The 23,387-nt window shown below is 38.3% G+C and overlaps 1 protein-coding gene across 3 annotated transcripts; it reads left to right on the top strand.

The window, feature by feature from the left end:
* The first annotated feature begins 2,105 nt into the window (after positions 1-2,105).
* LOC307032220 (uncharacterized protein) lies at positions 2,106-10,463 on the top strand. Of its 3 annotated transcripts, XM_079670062.1 has the most exons (7): positions 2,106-2,260; positions 3,550-3,639; positions 6,062-6,226; positions 6,518-7,504; positions 8,210-8,368; positions 8,482-8,577; positions 9,417-10,463. In XM_079670062.1, exons 4-7 carry the CDS (start codon positions 6,521-6,523, stop codon positions 9,717-9,719), a joined length of 1,542 nt encoding a protein of 513 aa, XP_079526188.1. In that variant the 5' UTR covers positions 2,106-2,260; positions 3,550-3,639; positions 6,062-6,226; positions 6,518-6,520; the 3' UTR covers positions 9,720-10,463. The 3 variants fall into 3 exon arrangements, with proteins under 3 accessions (XP_079526188.1, XP_079526190.1, XP_079526189.1); XM_079670064.1 differs by lacking the exon at positions 6,062-6,226; XM_079670063.1 differs by lacking the exon at positions 6,062-6,226 and having other exon boundaries at positions 2,107-3,639.
* Positions 10,464-23,387: the final 12,924 nt, after the last annotated feature.

Genomic DNA, 23,387 nt, shown 5'->3' with positions numbered 1-23,387 from the left:
ACAGTCTATTCAGCAACCCCCACAGAACAAAGGATTAATGAGGTCCGGTCACTTCAAAATTGCTTTTTGAAGGTTGCGTTACTCTCCTTTGGATTTTACTTATAACTCAACTTCGATTCCTATGAACCTAAGAATTGTTATTCAGATTCGTCTCCTGGATGCCGTCTGAAAACGGTCACTGGACGTCCCCCAACGAGTCTTCAGCCGTCTCCTTTCTGAAAAAAGTACGGGGCCTTTCACCTTCGTCTTACATACCTCGTTGATTCACTTTTATGTTATATAACTTTCCTACCTATCTAAAATATGTATTTGTATATTCCACCGCAACAACTATGACACCGGAATATGTCTCTGACAACTCTAAAATTTAGTTTAGCCAATTACAGACCTTCGATAGAAACAGGCTTGTCTGCTCACCTTTCAATTGAAGGATCCTCGTTTTAGTTGTCAGAGATTATTCTAGGCCTCTTCTCCGGACCATTCGTCCGCTTGCCGCTGGTGGTCTCTTCCCCGAAAACACCCCACTCAGAAACGTCGGGGTCACCATTTGTTGGAGATTATGAGGATGTTGCAAACCAACCTCGTCTCCGCGTGTCGTTTGACAAGCTAGGTGAATTCGGGAAAAGGGATTAAGAAACACCAGAATGCAAGTGAAACAATAATCCGGCTTTAATGATACAAGGCAACGATACAAAATACAAATACAAAGAAATCACGAAGCACTCTGCAGAGTACTCCGGGCTCAGGTTCTACCCCCAGTGTGAGACAGGTCTCAGGAACGGCTGGTGAAAAACAAGAGCGCGAACCAAAGGAAAACACAGTCTTTCATACTAAAACACAGGAGGAGGAGGTGTACGTGCTTTCCCCCAGAGGTCATCTTATTGGCAGAGACGAACACATGGCCTGTCGCACCCAATCAGTGCGACACAGCAGAAGAAACCCGGAAACAAAAAGTCTCATTCAGTTTGACGAAGACCAGACACCTTTTGGTGTCTGGTACGAACCTGCTCTAAACAACAAGTTTCCTTATCTTATTTCACATCTTGCAGCCAGCACACACACATCCCCTTTATGGCCCTTGGTCCCTGAGTCCATCTTCCCCCCTCAGGCTACCACACACAAGTTAAAAGTATGTTTTAAGATATAGTTGTTATAGTTGGCTAAATATACGTAATACATGTTAATTACTTTCATATCAATAACAACGAGGAACACATTACCTATGCTCTTAAGCAGTAAAAAGTACCGCACACTCATTTAGCCTGCAGCTCTTTCAGACACTTGAGCTATTGTTCTTTAAGAATATTCCCTGCAGAATCTTTATTTCAAATAAAAGGTTTCACATTGCATATTTCCAGCTTCCTTTACCCATACTGCTATTATTAATACAAAGCAATCAACCACACACATATATTTAAAACAAGTAGATTTCCCTGATCATTTGACATGCTGCTTCCATTTCATATAGAGTAATAAAAGATGTTTAAGCTAATTTCTCCACAATGTTTGTAGCCATTTAGTACCCACACATGAAAGAATAAGAACAGAGGTATAGTTGACCAGTAATCATGTAGCTCTTATATTTACTTCAATGAAAACACACACACACATCTGCTTCAAGCCTGTGTAAACACACCCTTCTTTTACGAGGGAAACATTCCAGCGTCTGGCACTATTCCCAAATATGGTGTCCCCTTCTCACCTCTCTCTCTAAACACAAGGAATTCACCTCAATATATTGGGGGAGGGAAAAGATACTTTGTCCCTTCTAATTCAACACACATGAATATATATAAGGTGACATTAAAAGGAATATACCAGATTGAACTTTCCTGTCATACCACGTTACTTTAATCCTTCAAATAATTCAAATAATCCTTCAATTCTCAGTGAAAGATGTACTGTTGGACTCAGTACACTGTAAAAACGATAACTAGCAATTGTTGATCTCATTACAATTTTGAAATTAAACTGACTCAGAAATATGGCTTTGCAATAAGTAATCTATAAACTCTTGTCTGCCCAGCAAATTTTTCCCATTGTTGACTTAACTACTATTTTTAAGTCAGCTCAACAAAAAATTGTAAATCTATAAGCAGATTTTTGAGTTGAGTTGGGCCAACTCCGTCATTTGCTCTTTTGCGCATGCGCACACAAGCCTGGACCAGTTTGAACCGCGCTTTGCTGAAGGTGTGCCCGTCCGACATTTTGTGGAGCAGAAACCGCGTGGTGGGAGCTGGCCAAACTTTCGCTCCAGCAGGTAAGATAAGCGTGTTTTTACTTCCATCACGCTGAATTAGTGCATGGTTGACTTTGTTTTTACTGTAGGGTCATTGTCTGTTGTTGTTGGTAACTTTTTCGCATGCGCCTCGTCGTCATGCAGACGCTTTCACATGGGGTAGCTATGCAGCTATGCAGCTATGTAGCTATGCAGGCATGTGGGCTGTCATTTCAGTGGTGTAAGTAATTCGGGAACTATATTCATTATGAAAAGCCAACGTTGTGCATTTTTTATCCGGTGCAACACTGGGTAAGTTAAACAAGGCGGCAAACGATGGTGTTCGTTTATCGCGACCTCTCCGCGGCGCCGCCATTACTTGTTGTTTTATTTTCTGCTGTAGCGCTGTTATTTCGTCACTTTTTAAAGTTTTAATAATTTTTCATGCGAGAAAGTAAGGGTTTAGATCCCCATTGTGCGGTTAGTTTGTCTAAATGACGGCTGTTTAGAAGTTTGCTCCGAAGTTGAGAACCTCCACGTTGTGGCAAGGCCCCCCCGAGGTGGGGGACCTCGCAGAGGCAGCAAGCCGCCTGGAGAGCTCCGTTGGCCGGCCGAACTACGTAGTTCTGCCGGGGTGGTAACGGTCGTTAATTAACTCATCCGCAGGTTTTTAGAGGTTTGTCGCCGGGTTGCTCGATTCTTTTTTAGGAGATAGGCTGTTGGTCTCACTGGTGTAATCTAACAATTGGGCAGCTGCATTAGTTTGAATCAAGAGTAAGTTAAAGCTGTGTGAAGGAGGAGAGGAGCAGCGCTGTACAGAAATCACCACATTTACATCAATAATGTTTTACAATGTACCGATCAGAATGCATTATTTTAAATGTTGTTTTATTTTATGAAGTTATAACATGGTTATGGTTGGTGTTTTTAAAAACAAATGTTTGAATTCATGTTTGCATTTTTGTTGCTTGTCATAGGCCTAGTTATAATTTAAAATCAAATTTACATTTTAAAATTAATTTACAGATTATATTCATGAATGAAAGACAATTCCCAATAGACTTTTTTCTTGTCTCTATTTTTGGCTTGTTGATGTAGGCTATTTAGCTCCTGCAACAAGGGATTCCTTCTGTGTTATGTATGGTTGTTTTATTTATTTTTTTATATAACGGCTGTTGCAGTTGGCTTTCAGACCAGTACAGCTTGGTGTTATTACAATAATTATTATCAGACTAACTTTTAAGTTTTTCATATCAGTATTCTATCTTAAATTACGTGTAGAGGCTGTTGTGAAAATGCTATTCATGCTATTTGTGTCTCTTGTGTTTCAGTGGTGGATTCCATGCAGTGCCGGCTTTGTAAATTCTCCAGCTCCAGTCAAGTGACCCTCTTGAAACATCTTCGCCTTCGCCACGGTCAAGGTGCACACTGGCCTTGCACACACACCAACTGTGTTTGTGTATTTAAAACACTTGGATCATTGAGATCACACCTCTCGAGATCACACGCGTCAGTGAAAATCCAGGAGTGTGTAACATTTCACTGCGAGTTGTGTGATTTTAAAGAGATTTGCAGTGAAAAAACGTTTTGGAACCATCTCGGACATCATTTAAAGAACAGAGAAACTGTACAATGTCCCTTTCTAAGGTGTACCTTTAAAACAAACACTCGCCCAACCTTCAGTTCTCACAAAAGTCGAAACCATAAAAACTGGACACTTAAGGATTTCCGAACAATACAAAGAACTGTTACTGAAGATGAGATAATTGATGGTGAACAAGCTGATAGTGAAGCAGGGACATCAGCTCATGATGTTGTGGGACTAAATGAGGTTGTAGATACTGTGGAGGATGTAGATAGTGAGACACTTGAGCACAAATTAGCCTCTCTCTTTTTGTCTATGCAAACTGTGTTGCACGTTTCTCGAAGTGCAACACAAAAGATTGTAGAACATTTGCATAACCTGCTGTCTTTCTCTAACACTCAAACTTTCAACAGTGTCAAAGAGATCCTTTCTAAACATAAAATTGAAGTAAATGATTGTGTTTTGCAAGAAATTTCAAGTGCTATAGCTCAAACTAATCCACTCCTTTTAACAATATCAGAGAAAGGTTCCCTATCTACAGATCACAGAAGGAATATATACTTCAAAGGGCACTTTCCTGTTATCGAACCCACAGAATATCTGTACAACGCAGCCCATAAAAACTCTTTTGTATATATATCTGTCACTAAGGTACTTGAGACTTTACTTGGGTGTACAGATTTTTTTGACAAAATTGTATTTAATCAAGAAGCTTTATCTGGGCACTTTAAGTCTTTTCAAGACGGCAAGTATTACAAGGAGAATAAGCTACTGGGAGAACAAAACACTTGTATCAGTTTGGGATTATACATTGATGAATTTGAAGTGTGTAATCCATTGGGGACCTCTAGAAAAGTTCATAAGATTACGGCAGTATATTGGGTGGTTCTAAATTTACCAGCCAGGTTCAGATCGAGTCTCACTTCAATTCAGTTGGCTGTCTTGGGTAAAAGTGTAGACATAAAGAAATATGGTTATGAAAAGTTTCTTGAGCCATTGCTTAAAGATATAAAGTGCCTAGAACAAGAGGGAATTTTTGTTGAAGTTGTGGGCCAGTTTGTTAAAAGCACTGTGTATTGTGTATGTGCTGACAACCTCGGTGCGCATGGTCTTGCTGGCTTTTCTGAAAGTTTTAATGTTGAAAATTTCTGTCGGTTTTGTTTGATTAGTCGGGGCCAAATTGCAACCACTGAGGTTAATGATTTTCAATTGAGAAGTGTTGATCAGCATAACTTGTTTCTGGAAGAGCTTAAGCAGGGGGGCAACCTCAAAAGTGTTAAGGGGGTCAAAAGTGAATGTGTACTGGGCAAACATCTCTTGTTTTTTCACCCAATAACTGGATTTCCTCCAGATCTGTTGCATGATCTTTTGGAAGGGGTCATCCCTGTGGAATTATCCTTATGTTTGAAAAATCTGATTTCAAAACGCTTTATTACATTTGATGAGTTAAATGACTGCATAACATCATTTCCCTACAAGTATGAAGACAAAGTAAACAAGCCCCACAAAATTCCAAAAGCAAGCTTTGAAAAGGGGACAGTGGGGGGAAACGGGCATGAAAACTGGACACTGCTTCGTTTACTTCCTTTTGTGATTGGACGCAAGATACCAGAACAGGAGCCAGCTTGGGTGATTTTAATGGACCTCAAGGAAATTCTTGACATTGTTGTGTCAAGTAGGCTTTCTGAAGAAGCACTGTGTTATTTATCTTATAAACTACTCGATCATCGCAAGTTGCTCACCAGTACCTTTCCAGAGTTCAGACTGAGGCCGAAACATCATTTTATCGACCACTACCCGCAACTTATTCGCTGCTATGGGCCTTTGATTGAATTATGGACAATGCGATATGAGGCTAAGCATAGCTACTTTAAAAAGGTTGTCCATGACACTCGCAACTGGAAAAATGTGCTGCTCACTCTGTCCACGAAACATCAGCAAATGATAGCCTACCACCTGGACAGTGGGATCCTTTTCAAGCCAAAACTGTATGTTGAAAATGTGAAGGTGGTCAGGGTTTCAGAATTGGATCCATCTCTCAAGTATGAAATACAGAAGAAGTACCCACATCTAGACAGTGTGTCCCTGTCTAAAACGGTTCACCTGGATGGGACACAGTATGCGGCAGGCATGATTTTGTCTTCTGGGCAGTGCAGTGGCCTCCCTGAGTTCCATAAGATTGCAAACATTCTTGTCAATGCAGAGGAGGTGGCATTCATTTGTAAAAAACTTTCTTCTTGGTACATGGAACATTACAGGTCCTATGAACTTGTTGAAAACACCTGTGCAGACCTTCTTGTCCTGGATCCAGATGTGCTGACGGATTACCATCCTCTAGCAGCGTACACAGTTGGTGGGAAGCTTATGGTGACTCCGAGGACATTCCTTCTCCATTAACCTCCTGAGACCGAGCGTTTTTTCTGGTGTGCATTTTTTTTATTTCTCCTTGCTATCTGGGATAAGTAGGACCTAATAAGTACAATACCTAAAGTTTGTCTTTGTACAGGAAGTAGTTTTTGCAAAAAATGATGTCCTCATATGAGGACACTGGGATTATCTCAACATAAAAAAAAACTGTATTTGCTGTTTGGGACCAGAAGGGCCCAATTTGTGTAAATTCAAATTTTCAGCTTTCTACAACATTGGTGTAATCTGTCTTCTAATTAGGTTTGACTAATCATTTTCTCCCACTTTTCTCTCTCCCCTCTTTTCAGACTATGTTACTTCGGGTCGTTCTTTCCTCCAGAGATGCCCGGCGAATCCAGCTTCCAGAAGTCCCAACATCTGTGGAGGGCCTGATTAATATGCTTAAAGAGAGACTCAATCTTCAAGAAGATTTCTCACTACAGTTTGAGGATCCGGAGTTTGGAAATGCACTCTGCAACTTAACAGAGATGTCAGAATTACCAGCTGTGCGTGCAGTCTTGCATGTCATGTGGAACTGTGATTTGTCTCCACTTAACCAATCCACTAGTTCAGTCTCCTCTCAGGACACAATCAGTGTTCACTCTGAGGATTTCAGGCCTAGTTGGACCGATTCTATCCAGACCACATTAAGGCAAGTCGCAGAGTGGCCATCTCCATTCCCAATCCCCAAGTTTGCATATGATGTGGAGCTGAAATTGTCTAAGGCCAATGACACACATGAAAAGACAAAGAAGGGCGTTGAAGTGACAAGAGACATGAAGATGGAGATATTGGATAAAATTGCACAAGCAATTTTTGAAATCAAAAGCTACCCTGAGAAAGATGAGCTTGAGTCAGTTGCCGCTGCGCTCATTCAGAAGTATCCATGTCTGAAAGAGCCATTTGGCGTCACAGGCTACGAGGGATGGAGAACAAGTATCAAGTACAAACTTGGAAACTACAGGTCAAAGCTTCGCCAGGCAGGATGCAATGAGGTAAATGTAAACAAGAAAAGAAAAGGTGGAGGGGAAGATGACAGTCCATTTACCCTGAAAAAGCCCAAACGTGGAGAGGTCAATCATGTGCCAGATTACCCACAACACCATGATGATTCTACCCTTGAAGAGGAAAGAGTATCTCTGGTCGATGAAATGAAGAAGAAGAACAGGAACACAACATTGATAGAACAGAAGATGGAGCTGACGTTTTCCCTCAGGCGAAGGGAGGTGGTAGAGTGTCAGCCGATGGTATCTGAGATCCAGGAAAGGTGGCCTGCTCTGTTTTCTTGTGAAGAGGTAAGGATCTATTCTTTTTTATTTCTACTGTTCAGACAAGCGAGTAAAAGAAGATGTTATGTTGACATTTTCTACTGAGACTTCATTCTTCCTCAGAAGCGTCATCCAACGTGCTGCTGACGTGTCATTTACCAGCTGGTCTGCCGAGTTGGCCACGCACCTTCCATCCTGGGTGGTCTCTGGAGGAAGGAATCCCAGGTATGACATACCTGGGATTCCCTCCTTCAGAGACCAGAGGCCAGCTGATGAATGACACATCAGCAGAACGTTGGATGACACCTCTGATGAAGACGACGACGTCTCAGTTGAAACTGTCATGGTAACATCCTTTTTTACTTGCTTGTCTAAACAGTAGAAATAAATTGCAATAATAACAAGAAGACAAAAGTAAAATGTTTAATCAGGTAAGAATGTGTGTTTTTTTTTTATGTCTTCCAAGGAGTAATTCACTTTCTGCAATTTATGGATGTGGCATAGTCACCCTTTTTATTTAATTTTTAATCCTCAAAATCCATGGTTAAAAATGAGGTTCTTTATTTCCTGTGGTGCATTTTAGTATGTAATCCACTTTTTCACAGGTCACAGAAAAATGGTCAGATATTTAACATGGTGCAGACTCATAACAAGTTACCCAGGAACTTCCTGTAAGAAATTCTGACATTATGGTTTGAAAATTGATAATATTTTTTTGGTTTTCTTGTTAAGATATCTAAGGAATTTCATCGTATCACGAGCAAAGACCTCCTGGGGACTTTCAATGCATCCCTTGACAAGTTTGGGCCTGGCCTGCTGAAAATCTACAGGTCTAAGAAAAGAGCTTTTGGTCAGGAGATGGAGGACCTCCTTGATCAACTTGATGATCAGGTCAGTGAACTGCTCTTTTGCCTGGCAGTTTTAGAAGAGCATGAATATACTTATTAGGAATGACAACATTACAGTACTATACTAATTGAACTACTTATGTTTTCCACTTTTAGACATCCGACATTGTGTCCCACCGGAAAACAGCAGCACTGAGAGGCCTGCCTATCTACCTCCGCGAAGATGCAACCACGTTTTTCCTGAAGTGCTTGGTAAGTAAAAGTAACTGCAGGAAAGACAAATAATTCAGGTCATGCAGCTAATTACTTATTCTCACAAGATGTTTTTAAGGAGTAGTTAATCCAAAATGTAAGTACACCTCCCCAGGGCAGTTTATCAGTCCAGATGATTTTGGGGTGAGGGTTGGACTTTTCCACTTCAGATCCCTTTTTTTCTGCTGAGGGGAACAGTTGGTCATTTTGGGTGGTGTTTCAGCACAAGGTTGGTGGGTTACATTGATTAAAGAAAGAGATTTATTTTTTCTGGTTAATACCTCCACAAGTTAAATGGCAAATTAGTATAGCGTGGTACTAAATAATTAATTTCATCAGTATAAATGTATTTAGTCTGAATGTTTTTTTATTTTTTTTAATCTTTCTTAAACAAATCATTAATTTGAAAGCTGAGAGACAAAATTTGAAAGATGATCCTCTAAGAGTAAGGCTTTTTTTGGCTGTCATTTTTGTTTGTTTTAAAAGCAGAACCATTGTTACAATGGGCTCTTTGCACAGCTTCACTACTTCCTTTACACCAACTTGTTTACTTCATGTAAATCACCCTCCTTAAACTACTAAATCTATTCTTGGCTTTAGCAGTTTTCATTGGCTGTCAGATTTCAGTTTATAGCTGCCCATGTTCTTCTGCCTTTTTTTTAACATTTCAACTTCTTTTAGCCGTTATGAAGCCAATCATCTCTGCTTACAAGTTATACTTTTCAGCTTTAGCATTAACCTTTTCAGAATTCACACATATTTTTTTTTTCATAAAATGACTCTTTCTACTGTCTTACTTTTTCTAAGCTCTTAATAATGTACCTGTTCTCCTTCCTCAGGACACCGACATTTTGGCACCAGTGCAAGGTGCATCTGTTGCCATCCTCTCTGTGCTACATGATGAAGCCGACAACACTGTGCGAGACCAGGCGGTTGTGTTGGAAGGGGACATTGTGCTTCATAATATTCCAAACCTCTCTACTGCCATGGCATACCTCTTCGGCCTCCTGTATGCCCTCAACATTGATTTTCCAAAACAGATGAGGTACTCCTTTGAGGCAATTCAGACCATCTTTTTTTCGCTCGGTGGCTCTCGATGCTCACAGCGCACAAGGTCACTGAAAGCGAAGCTTGTACTGTGACTGTTATTGAAGTTTAAGTGCATTGTTGTTACACTCATGTAAAACAAAACAAAGTTCATATGCTTCACCTCTGGATTATATAATAATTCAGCAGTTGCCAAAGGGTGTCTAGTGTTTCAACTGTTAAATTCATTATTGTTAAGTAAAGCTTGAATGTGTATATGCAAAAAACAAGAAAAATGGCTGTTCACATGTAAAGTCAACAAATGGCACAAAGTAATTCAGTGTTAATGTGTAAATTCAGAAGCCGCCAACCATGAGGGGGGGTGGAGGGTAATCATTATATACAGTACGTGTTCAGTAAGACTAGCATTGATTTAAAATACTCAGCATTGAGGAAGATTCACCCCAAATGTTACTAGACTATAGAACAGTATGCACGTTTCATAATCTGCAACAAACAAGTTAATCTCTTTGACCTCTGGAATATATAATCATTTGGCAGTTGCCAAGGGGTGCATATAGTGTTTCAACTGTTAAATACATGACAGTTTAAGTAATCTTTAAGCTTGGATGTGTATATGCAAAAAAAAAAAGTAACCAAATGGCTAGAATGGCTGTTCACATGTAAACATTTACATTTCAGTTCAGTGTCAATTTCAAATTCTCAGCATGGAGGAAGATTCACTCCAAATGTTAATATTAGACTAATAGAACAGTATGTATGTTGTTTTTTTACACATGCATTAATGATGGTTTTACTGTTGTTCACTGGTAAACTGAATAAAAAAAATCTTGACAACATTCAGCTGTAGTGTGTATTATTAATTATCCATATATTGAGCAGTTTTGAATGTAAAATTATAGCCAAAATAAATTGTATTATTTATTCAACAAGAATATTTGTGTTAGGTGAATCAAGGAATAAATCCCCTGTCAAACTCCCCTCCAGAGTACAATAATGCATGTTTTCTGCCATCTTTGATGAGATATAAAATCATTTTTTGCCATAAGTTCTCAGTGAAAGTGGTACTGCTGGATAGAGTGCTTCTAGAACTACCACCACAAGTACAATCAAGTACTTTTATCGTGTACTTTTTGAGTAATCCCCTGTCAAACTCCCCTCCAGAGTACAATAATGCATGTTTTCTGCCGTCTTTGATGAGAGATAAAATCATTTTTTGCCATAAGTTCTCAGTGAAAGTGGTACTGCTGGATAGAGTGCTTCTAGAACTACCACCACAAGTACAATCAAATACTTTTATCGTGTACTTTTTGAGTAATACCCTGTCAAACTCCCCTCCAGAGTACAATAATGCATGTTTTCTGCCATCTTTGATGAGAGATAAAATCATTTTTTGCCATAAGTTCTCAGTGAAAGATGTACTGTTGGACTCAGTACTATTTGAACTACCAACACAAGTATAATCAAGTACTTTTATCGTGTACTTTTTGAGTAATACCCTGTCAAACTCCCCTCCAGAGTACAATAATGCATGTTTTCTGCCATCTTTGATGAGAGATAAAATCATTTTTTGCCATAAGTTCTCAGTGAAAGATGTACTGTTGGACTCAGTACTATTTGAACTACCAACACAAGTATAATCAAGTACTTTAATCGTGTACTTTTTGAGTAATACCCTGTCAAACTCCCCTCCAGAGTACAATAATGCATGTTTTCTGCCAACTTTGATGAGAGATAAAATAATTGCTTGCCATAAGTTCTCAGTGAAAGTGGTACTACTGGATAGAGTGCTTCTAGAACTACCACCACAAGTACAATCAAGTCCTTTTATCGTGTACTTTTTGAGTAATACCCTGTCAAACTCCCCTCCAGAGTACAATAATGCATGTTTTCTGCCATCTTTGATGAGAGATAAAATCATTTTTTGCCATAAGTTCTCAGTGAAAGATGTACTGTTGGACTCAGTACTATTTGAACTACCAACACAAGTATAATCAAGTACTTTTATCGTGTACTTTTTGAGTAATACCCTGTCAAACTCCCCTCCAGAGTACAATAATGCATGTTTTCTGCCATCTTTGATGAGAGATAAAATCATTTTTTGCCATAAGTTCTCAGTGAAAGATGTACTGTTGTACTCAGTACTATTTGAACTACCACCACAAGTACAATCAAGTCCTTTTATCGTGTACTTTTTGAGTAATACCCTGTCAAACTCCCCTCCAGAGTACAATAATGCATGTTTTCTGCCAACTTTGATGAGAGATAAAATAATTGCTTGCCATAAGTTCTCAGTGAAAGTGGTACTGCTGGATAGAGTGCTTCTAGAACTACAACCACAAGTACAATCGAATACTTTTATCGTGTACTTTTTGAGTAATCCCCTGTCAAACTCCCCTCCAGAGTACAATAATGCATGTTTTCTGCCATCTTTGATGAGAGATAAAAATCATTTTTTGCCATAAGTTCTCAGTGAAAGTGGTACTGCTGGATAGAGTGCTTCTAGAACTACCACCACAAGTACAATCAAGTCCTTTTATCGTGTACTTTTTGAGGAATACCCTGTCAAACTCCCATGCAGAGTGCATGTTTTCTACCATCTTTGATGAGAGATAAAATACTTTTTTGCCATAAGTTCTCAGTGAAAGTGGTATTGCTGGATAGAGTGCTTCTAGAACTACCACCACAAGTACAATCAAATACTTTTATCTTGTACTTTTTGAGTAATACCCTGTCAAACTCCCCTCCAGAGTACAATAATGCATGTTTTCTGCCATCTTTGATGAGAGATAAAATCATTTTTTGCCATAAGTTCTCAGTGAAAGATGTACTGTTGTACTCAGTACTATTTGAACTACCACCACAAGTACAATCAAGTCATTTTATCGTGTACTTTTTGAGTAATACCCTGTCAAACTCCCCTCCAGAGTACAATAATGCATGTTTTCTGCCATCTTTGATGAGAGATAAAATAATTGTTTGCCATAAGTTCTCAGTGAAAGTGGTACTGCTGGATAGAGTGCTTCTAGAACTACCACCACAAGTACAATCAAATACTTTTATCGTGTACTTTTTGAGTAATCCCCTGTCAAACTCCCCTCCAGAGTACAATAATGCATGTTTTCTGCCATCTTTGATGAGAGATAAAATCATTTTTTGCCATAAGTTCTCAGTGAAAGTGGTACTGCTGGATAGAGTGCTACTAGGACTACCACCACAAGTACAATCAAGTATTTTTATCGTGTACTTTTTGAGTAATCCCCTGTCAAACTCCCCTCCAGAGTACAATAATGCATGTTTTCTGCCATCTTTGATGAGAGATAAAATCATTTTTTGCCATAAGTTCTCAGTGAAAGATGTACTGTTGGACTCAGTACTATTTGAACTACCACCACAAGTACAATCAAGTCCTTTTATCGTGTACTTTTTGAGTAATACCCTGTCAAACTCCCCTCCAGAGTACAATAATGCATGTTTTCTGCCATCTTTGATGAGAGATAAAAATCATTTTTTGCCATAGGTTCTCAGTGAAAGTGGTACTGCTGGATAGAGTGCTTCTAGAACTACTACCACAAGTACAATCAAGTACTTTTATTGTGTACCTTTTGAGTAATACCCTGTCAAACTCCCATGCAGAGTGCATGTTTTCTGCCATCTTTGATGAGAGATAAAATACTTTTTTGCCATAAGTTCTCAGTGAAAGTGGTACTGCTGGATAGAGTGCTTCTAGAACTACCACCACAAGTACAATCAAGTACTTTTATCTTGTACTTTTTGAGTAATCCCCTGTCAAACTCCCCTCCAGAGTACAATAATGCATGTTTTCTGCCGTCTTTGATGAGAGATAAAATCATTTTTTGACATAAGTTCTCAGTGAAAGTGGTACTGCTGGATAGAGTGCTTCTAGAACTACCACCACAAGTACAATCAAATACTTTTATCGTGTACTTTTTGAGTAATACCCTGTCAAACTCCCCTCCAGAGTACAATAATGCATGTTTTCTGCCATCTTTGATGAGATATAAAATAATTTTTTTGCCATAAGTTCTCAGTGAAAGATGTACTGTTGGACTCAGTACTATTTGAACTACCACCACAAGTATAATCAAGTACTTTTATTGTGTACTTTTTGAGTAATCCCCTGTCAAACTCCCCTCCAGAGTACAATAATGCATGTTTTCTTCCATCTTTGATGAGAGATAAAATAATTTTTTGCCATAAGTTCTCAGTGAAAGATGTACTGTTGGACTCAGTACTATTTGAACTACCAACACAAGTATAATCAAGTACTTTTATCGTGTACTTTTTGAGTAATACCCTGTCAAACTCCCCTCCAGAGTACAATAATGCATGTTTTCTGCCATCTTTGATGAGATATAAAATCATTTTTTGCCATAAGTTCTCAGTGAAAGTGGTACTGCTGGATAGAGTGCTTCTAGAACTACCACCACAAGTACAATCAAATACTTTTATCGTGTACTTTTTGAGTAATACCCTGTCAAACTCCCCTCCAGAGTACAATAATGCATGTTTTCTTCCATCTTTGATGAGAGATAAAATCATTTTTTGCCATAAGTTCTCAGTGAAAGATGTACTGTTGGACTCAGTACTATTTGAACTACCAACACAAGTATAATCAAGTACTTTTATCGTGTACTTTTTGAGTAATACCCTGTCAAACTCCCCTCCAGAGTACAATAATGCATGTTTTCTGCCATCTTTGATGAGAGATAAAATCATTTTTTGCCATAGGTTCTCAGTGAAAGATGTACTGTTGGACTCAGTACTATTTGAACTACCACCACAAGTACAATCAAGTCCTTTTATCGTGTACTTTTTGAGTAATACCCTGTCAAACTCCCATGCAGAGTGCATGTTTTCTGCCATCTTTGATGAGAGATAAAATACTTTTTTGCCATAAGTTCTCAGTGAAAGTGGTACTGCTGGATAGAGTGCTTCTAGAACTACTACCACCGCAAGTACAATCAAGTACTTTTATTGTGTACCTTTTGAGTAATACCCTGTCAAACTCCCATGCAGAGTGCATGTTTTCTGCCATCTTTGATGAGAGATAAAATACTTTTTTGCCATAAGTTCTCAGTGAAAGTGGTACTGCTGGATAGAGTGCTTCTAGAACTACCACCACAAGTACAATCAAGTACTTTTATCGTGTACTTTTTGAGTAATCCCCTGTCAAACTCCCCTCCAGAGTACAATAATGCATGTTTTCTGCCGTCTTTGATGAGAGATAAAATCATTTTTTGCCATAAGTTCTCAGTGAAAGTGGTACTGCTGGATAGAGTGCTTCTAGAACTACAACCACAAGTACAATGAAGTACTTTTATCATGTACTTTTTGAGTAATTCCCTGTCAAACTCCCATGAAGAGTGCATGTTTTCTGCCATCTTTGATGAGAGATAAAATCATTTTTTGCCATAAGTTCTCAGTGAAAGATGTACTGTTGGACTCAGTACTATTTGAACTACCACCACAAGTATAATCAAGTACTTTTATCGTGTACTTTTTGAGTAATACCCTGTCAAACTCCCATGCAAAGTGCATGTTTTCTGCCATCTTTGATGAGAGATAAAATAATTGTTTGCCATAAGTTCTCAGTGAAAGTGGTACTGCTGGATAGAGTGCTTCTAGAACTACCACCACAAGTACAATCAAATACTTTTATCGTGTACTTTTTGAGTAATCCCCTGTCAAACTCCCCTCCAGAGTACAATAATGCATGTTTTCTGCCATCTTTGATGAGAGATAAAATCATTTTTTGCCATAAGTTCTCAGTGAAAGTGGTACTGCTGGATAGAGTGCTACTAGGACTACCACCACAAGTACAATCAAGTATTTTTATCGTGTACTTTTTGAGTAATCCCCTGTCAAACTCCCCTCCAGAGTACAATAATGCATGTTTTCTGCCATCTTTGATGAGAGATAAAATCATTTTTTGCCATAAGTTCTCAGTGAAAGATGTACTGTTGGACTCAGTACTATTTGAACTACCACCACAAGTACAATCAAGTCCTTTTATCGTGTACTTTTTGAGTAATACCCTGTCAAACTCCCATGCAGAGTGCATGTTTTCTGCCATCTTTGATGAGAGATAAAATACTTTTTTGCCATAAGTTCTCAGTGAAAGTGGTACTGCTGGATAGAGTGCTTCTAGAACTACCACCACAAGTACAATCAAATACTTTTATCGTGTACTTTTTGAGTAATACCCTGTCAAACTCCCCTCCAGAGTACAATAATGCATGTTTTCTGCCATCTTTGATGAGAGATAAAATCATTTTTTGCCATAAGTTCTCAGTGAAAGATGTACTGTTGTACTCAGTACTATTTGAACTACCACCACAAGTACAATCAAGTCCTTTTATCGTGTACTTTTTGAGTAATACCCTGTCAAACTCCCCTCCAGAGTACAATAATGCATGTTTTCTGCCATCTTTGATGAGAGATAAAATAATTGTTTGCCATAAGTTCTCAGTGAAAGTGGTACTGCTGGATAGAGTGCTTCTAGAACTACCACCACAAGTACAATCAAATACTTTTATCGTGTACTTTTTGAGTAATCCCCTGTCAAACTCCCCTCCAGAGTACAATAATGCATGTTTTCTGCCATCTTTGATGAGAGATAAAATCATTTTTTGCCATAAGTTCTCAGTGAAAGTGGTACTGCTGGATAGAGTGCTTCTAGAACTACAACCACAAGTACAATCAAGTACTTTTATCGTGTACTTTTTGAGTAATTCCCTGTCAAACTCCCATGCAGAGTGCATGTTTTCTGCCATCTTTGATGAGAGATAAAATCATTTTTTGCCATAAGTTCTCAGTGAAAGTGGTACTGCTGGATAGAGTGCTACTAGGACTACCACCACAAGTACAATCAAGTATTTTTATCGTGTACTTTTTGAGTAATCCCCTGTCAAACTCCCCTCCAGAGTACAATAATGCATGTTTTCTGCCATCTTTGATGAGAGATAAAATCATTTTTTGCCATAAGTTCTCAGTGAAAGATGTACTGTTGGACTCAGTACTATTTGAACTACCACCACAAGTACAATCAAGTCCTTTTATCGTGTACTTTTTGAGTAATACCCTGTCAAACTCCCCTCCAGAGTACAATAATGCATGTTTTCTGCCATCTTTGATGAGAGATAAAATACTTTTTTGCCATAAGTTCTCAGTGAAAGTGGTACTGCTGGATAGAGTGCTTCTAGAACTACCACCACAAGTACAATCAAGTACTTTTATCTTGTACTTTTTGAGTAATCCCCTGTCAAACTCCCCTCCAGAGTACAATAATGCATGTTTTCTGCCGTCTTTGATGAGAGATAAAATCATTTTTTGACATAAGTTCTCAGTGAAAGTGGTACTGCTGGATAGAGTGCTTCTAGAACTACCACCACAAGTACAATCAAATACTTTTATCGTGTACTTTTTGAGTAATACCCTGTCAAACTCCCCTCCAGAGTACAATAATGCATGTTTTCTGCCATCTTTGATGAGAGATAAAATAATTTTTTGCCATAAGTTCTCAGTGAAAGATGTACTGTTGGACTCAGTACTATTTGAACTACCAACACAAGTATAATCAAGTACTTTTATCGTGTACTTTTTGAGTAATACCCTGTCAAACTCCCCTCCAGAGTACAATAATGCATGTTTTCTGCCATCTTTGATGAGATAGAAAATCATTTTTTGCCATAAGTTCTCAGTGAAAGTGGTACTGCTGGATAGAGTGCTTCTAGAACTACCACCACAAGTACAATCAAGTACTTTTATCGTGTACTTTTTGAGTAATACCCTGTCAAACTCCCCTCCAGAGTACAATAATGCATGTTTTCTGCCATCTTTGATGAGATATAAAATATTTTTTTGCCATAAGTTCTCAGTGAAAGATGTACTGTTGGACTCAGTACTATTTGAACTACCACCACAAGTATAATCAAGTACTTTTATCGTGTACTTTTTGAGTAATCCCCTGTCAAACTCCCCTCCAGAGTACAATAATGCATGTTTTCTGCCATCTTTGATGAGAGATAAAATCATTTTTTGCCATAAGTTCTCAGTGAAAGATGTACTGTTGGACTCAGTACTATTTGAACTACCACCACAAGTACAATCAAGTCCTTTTATCGTGTACTTTTTGAGGAATACCCTGTCAAACTCCCATGCAGAGTGCATGTTTTCTGCCATCTTTGATGAGAGATAAAATACTTTTTTGCCATAAGTTCTCAGTGAAAGTGGTACTGCTGGATAGAGTGCTTCTAGAACTACCACCACAAGTACAATCAAATACTTTTATCTTGTACTTTTTGAGTAATACCCTGTCAAACTCCCCTCCAGAGTACAATAATGCATGTTTTCTGCCATCTTTGATGAGAGATAAAATCATTTTTTGCCATAAGTTCTCAGTGAAAGATGTACTGTTGTACTCAGTACTATTTGAACTACCACCACAAGTACAATCAAGTCCTTTTATCGTGTACTTTTTGAGTAATACCCTGTCAAACTCCCCTCCAGAGTACAATAATGCATGTTTTCTGCCAACTTTGATGAGAGATAAAATAATTGCTTGCCATAAGTTCTCAGTGAAAGTGGTACTGTTGGATAGAGTGCTTCTAGAACTACCACCACAATTACAATCAAATACTTTTATCGTGTACTTTTTGAGTAATACCCTGTCAAACTCCCCTCCAGAGTACAATAATGCATGTTTTCTGCCATCTTTGATGAGAGATAAAATCATTTTTTGCCATAAGTTCTCAGTGAAAGATGTACTGTTGTACTCAGTACTATTTGAACTACCACCACAAGTACAATCAAGTCCTTTTATCGTGTACTTTTTGAGTAATACCCTGTCAAACTCCCCTCCAGAGTACAATAATGCATGTTTTCTGCCATCTTTGATGAGAGATAAAATAATTGTTTACCATAAGTTCTCAGTGAAAGTGGTACTGCTGGATAGAGTGCTTCTAGAACTACCACCACAAGTACAATCAAATACTTTTATCGTGTACTTTTTGAGTAATACCCTGTCAAACTCCCCTCCAGAGTACAATAATGCATGTTTTCTGCCATCTTTGATGAGATATAAAATATTTTTTTGCCATAAGTTCTCAGTGAAAGATGTACTGTTGGACTCAGTACTATTTGAACTACCACCACAAGTACAATCAAGTCCTTTTATCGTGTACTTTTTGAGTAATACCCTGTCAAACTCCCATGCAGAGTGCATGTTTTCTGCCATCTTTGATGAGAGATAAAATCATTTTTTGCCATAAGTTCTCAGTGAAAGATGTACTGTTGGACTCAGTACTATTTGAACTACCACCACAAGTACAATCAAGTCCTTTTATCGTGTACTTTTTGAGTAATACCCTGTCAAACTCCCTTCCAGAGTACAATAATGCATGTTTTCTGCCATCTTTGATGAGAGATAAAATCATTTTTTGCCATAAGTTCTCAGTGAAAGATGTACTGTTGGACTCAGTACTATTTGAACTACCACCACAAGTACAATCAAGTCCTTTTATCGTGTACTTTTTGAGGAATACCCTGTCAAACTCCCATGCAGAGTGCATGTTTTCTGCCATCTTTGATGAGAGATAAAATACTTTTTTGCCATAAGTTCTCAGTGAAAGTGGTACTGCTGGATAGAGTGCTTCTAGAACTACCACCACAAGTACAATCAAATACTTTTATCTTGTACTTTTTGAGTAATACCCTGTCAAACTCCCCTCCAGAGTACAATAATGCATGTTTTCTGCCATCTTTGATGAGAGATAAAATCATTTTTTGCCATAAGTTCTCAGTGAAAGATGTACTGTTGTACTCAGTACTATTTGAACTACCACCACAAGTACAATCAAGTCCTTTTATCGTGTACTTTTTGAGTAATACCCTGTCAAACTCCCCTCCAGAGTACAATAATGCATGTTTTCTGCCATCTTTGATGAGAGATAAAATAATTGTTTACCATAAGTTCTCAGTGAAAGTGGTACTGCTGGATAGAGTGCTTCTAGAACTACCACCACAAGTACAATCAAGTCCTTTTATCGTGTACTTTTTGAGTAATACCCTGTCAAACTCCCCTCCAGAGTACAATAATGCATGTTTTCTGCCAACTTTGATGAGAGATAAAATAATTGCTTGCCATAAGTTCTCAGTGAAAGTGGTACTGCTGGATAGAGTGCTTCTAGAACTACCACCACAAGTACAATCAAATACTTTTATCGTGTACTTTTTGAGTAATACCCTGTCAAACTCCCCTCCAGAGTACAATAATGCATGTTTTCTGCCATCTTTGATGAGATATAAAATATTTTTTTGCCATAAGTTCTCAGTGAAAGATGTACTGTTGGACTCAGTACTATTTGAACTACCACCACAAGTACAATCAAGTCCTTTTATCGTGTACTTTTTGAGTAATACCCTGTCAAACTCCCTTCCAGAGTACAATAATGCATGTTTTCTGCCATCTTTGATGAGATATAAAATCATTTTTTGCCATAAGTTCTCAGTGAAAGTGGTACTGCTGGATAGAGTGCTTCTAGAACTACCACCACAAGTACAATCAAATACTTTTATCGTGTACTTTTTGAGGAATACCCTGTCAAACTCCCATGCAGAGTGCATGTTTTCTGCCATCTTTGATGAGAGATAAAATACTTTTTTGCCATAAGTTCTCAGTGAAAGTGGTACTGCTGGATAGAGTGCTTCTAGAACTACCACCACAAGTACAATCAAATACTTTTATCTTGTACTTTTTGAGTAATACCCTGTCAAACTCCCCTCCAGAGTACAATAATGCATGTTTTCTGCCATCTTTGATGAGAGATAAAATCATTTTTTGCCATAAGTTCTCAGTGAAAGATGTACTGTTGTACTCAGTACTATTTGAACTACCACCACAAGTACAATCAAGTCCTTTTATCGTGTACTTTTTGAGTAATACCCTGTCAAACTCCCCTCCAGAGTACAATAATGCATGTTTTCTGCCAACTTTGATGAGAGATAAAATAATTGCTTGCCATAAGTTCTCAGTGAAAGTGGTACTGCTGGATAGAGTGCTTCTAGAACTACCACCACAAGTACAATCAAATACTTTTATCGTGTACTTTTTGAGTAATACCCTGTCAAACTCCCCTCCAGAGTACAATAATGCATGTTTTCTGCCATCTTTGATGAGAGATAAAATCATTTTTTGCCATAAGTTCTCAGTGAAAGATGTACTGTTGTACTCAGTACTATTTGAACTACCACCACAAGTACAATCAAGTCCTTTTATCGTGTACTTTTTGAGTAATACCCTGTCAAACTCCCCTCCAGAGTACAATAATGCATGTTTTCTGCCAACTTTGATGAGAGATAAAATAATTGCTTGCCATAAGTTCTCAGTGAAAGTGGTACTGCTGGATAGAGTGCTTCTAGAACTACCACCACAAGTACAATCAAATACTTTTATCGTGTACTTTTTGAGTAATACCCTGTCAAACTCCCCTCCAGAGTACAATAATGCATGTTTTCTGCCATCTTTGATGAGAGATAAAATAATTGTTTGCCATAAGTTCTCAGTGAAAGTGGTACTGCTGGATAGAGTGCTACTAGGACTACCACCACAAGTACAATCAAGTATTTTTATCGTGTACTTTTTGAGTAATCCCCTGTCAAACTCCCCTCCAGAGTACAATAATGCATGTTTTATGCCATCTTTGATGAGAGATAAAATCATTTTTTGCCATAAGTTCTCAGTGAAAGATGTACTGTTGGACTCAGTACTATTTGAACTACCACCACAAGTACAATCAAGTCCTTTTATCGTGTACTTTTTGAGGAATACCCTGTCAAACTCCCATGCAGAGTGCATGTTTTCTGCCATCTTTGATGAGAGATAAAATACTTTTTTGCCATAAGTTCTCAGTGAAAGTGGTACTGCTGGATAGAGTGCTTCTAGAACTACCACCACAAGTACAATCAAATACTTTTATCTTGTACTTTTTGAGTAATACCCTGTCAAACTCCCCTCCAGAGTACAATAATGCATGTTTTCTGCCATCTTTGATGAGAGATAAAATCATTTTTTGCCATAAGTTCTCAGTGAAAGATGTACTGTTGTACTCAGTACTATTTGAACTACCACCACAAGTACAATCAAGTCCTTTTATCGTGTACTTTTTGAGTAATACTCTGTCAAACTCCCCTCCAGAGTACAATAATGCATGTTTTCTGCCAACTTTGATGAGAGATAAAATAATTGCTTGCCATAAGTTCTCAGTGAAAGTGGTACTGCTGGATAGAGTGCTTCTAGAACTACCACCACAAGTACAATCAAATACTTTTATCGTGTACTTTTTGAGTAATACCCTGTCAAACTCCCCTCCAGAGTACAATAATGCATGTTTTCTGCCATCTTTGATGAGAGATAAAATCATTTTTTGCCATAAGTTCTCAGTGAAAGATGTACTGTTGTACTCAGTACTATTTGAACTACCACCACAAGTACAATCAAGTCCTTTTATCGTGTACTTTTTGAGTAATACCCTGTCAAACTCCCCTCCAGAGTACAATAATGCATGTTTTCTGCCATCTTTGATGAGAGATAAAATAATTGTTTACCATAAGTTCTCAGTGAAAGTGGTACTGCTGGATAGAGTGCTTCTAGAACTACCACCACAAGTACAATCAAGTCCTTTTATCGTGTACTTTTTGAGTAATACCCTGTCAAACTCCCCTCCAGAGTACAATAATGCATGTTTTCTGCCAACTTTGATGAGAGATAAAATAATTGCTTGCCATAAGTTCTCAGTGAAAGTGGTACTGTTGTACTCAGTACTATTTGAACTACCACCACAAGTACAATCAAGTCCTTTTATCGTGTACTTTTTGAGTAATTCCCTGTCAAACTCCCATGCAGAGTGCATGTTTTCTGCCATCTTTGATGAGAGATAAAATCATTTTTTGCCATAAGTTCTCAGTGAAAGATGTACTGTTGGACTCAGTACTATTTGAACTACCACCACAAGTACAATCAAGTCCTTTTATCGTGTACTTTTTGAGGAATACCCTGTCAAACTCCCATGCAGAGTGCATGTTTTCTGCCATCTTTGATGAGAGATAAAATACTTTTTTGCCATAAGTTCTCAGTGAAAGTGGTACTGCTGGATAGAGTGCTTCTAGAACTACCACCACAAGTACAATCAAGTACTTTTATCGTGTACTTTTTGAGTAATTCCCTGTCAAACTCCCATGCAGAGTGCATGTTTTCTGCCATCTTTGATGAGAGATAAAATCATTTTTTGCCATAAGTTCTCAGTGAAAGATGTACTGTTGGACTCAGTACTATTTGAACTACCACCACAAGTACAATCAAGTCCTTTTATCGTGTACTTTTTGAGGAATACCCTGTCAAACTCCCATGCAGAGTGCATGTTTTCTGCCATCTTTGATGAGAGATAAAATACTTTCTTGCCATAAGTTCTCAGTGAAAGTGGTACTGCTGGATAGAGTGCTTCTAGAACTACCACCACAAGTACAATCAAATACTTTTATCTTGTACTTTTTGAGTAATACCCTGTCAAACTCCCCTCCAGAGTACAATAATGCATGTTTTCTGCCATCTTTGATGAGAGATAAAATCATTTTTTGCCATAAGTTCTCAGTGAAAGATGTACTGTTGTACTCAGTACTATTTGAACTACCACCACAAGTACAATCAAGTCCTTTTATCGTGTACTTTTTGAGTAATACCCTGT

The sequence above is a fragment of the Notothenia rossii genome (assembly GCF_949606895.1).
Source record: "Notothenia rossii genome assembly, chromosome: 3".
Lineage (NCBI taxonomy): Eukaryota > Metazoa > Chordata > Actinopteri > Perciformes > Nototheniidae > Notothenia > Notothenia rossii.
Note: the sequence above shows the minus strand (reverse complement) of the source record. Positions and strands in the feature narration are given on the sequence as shown.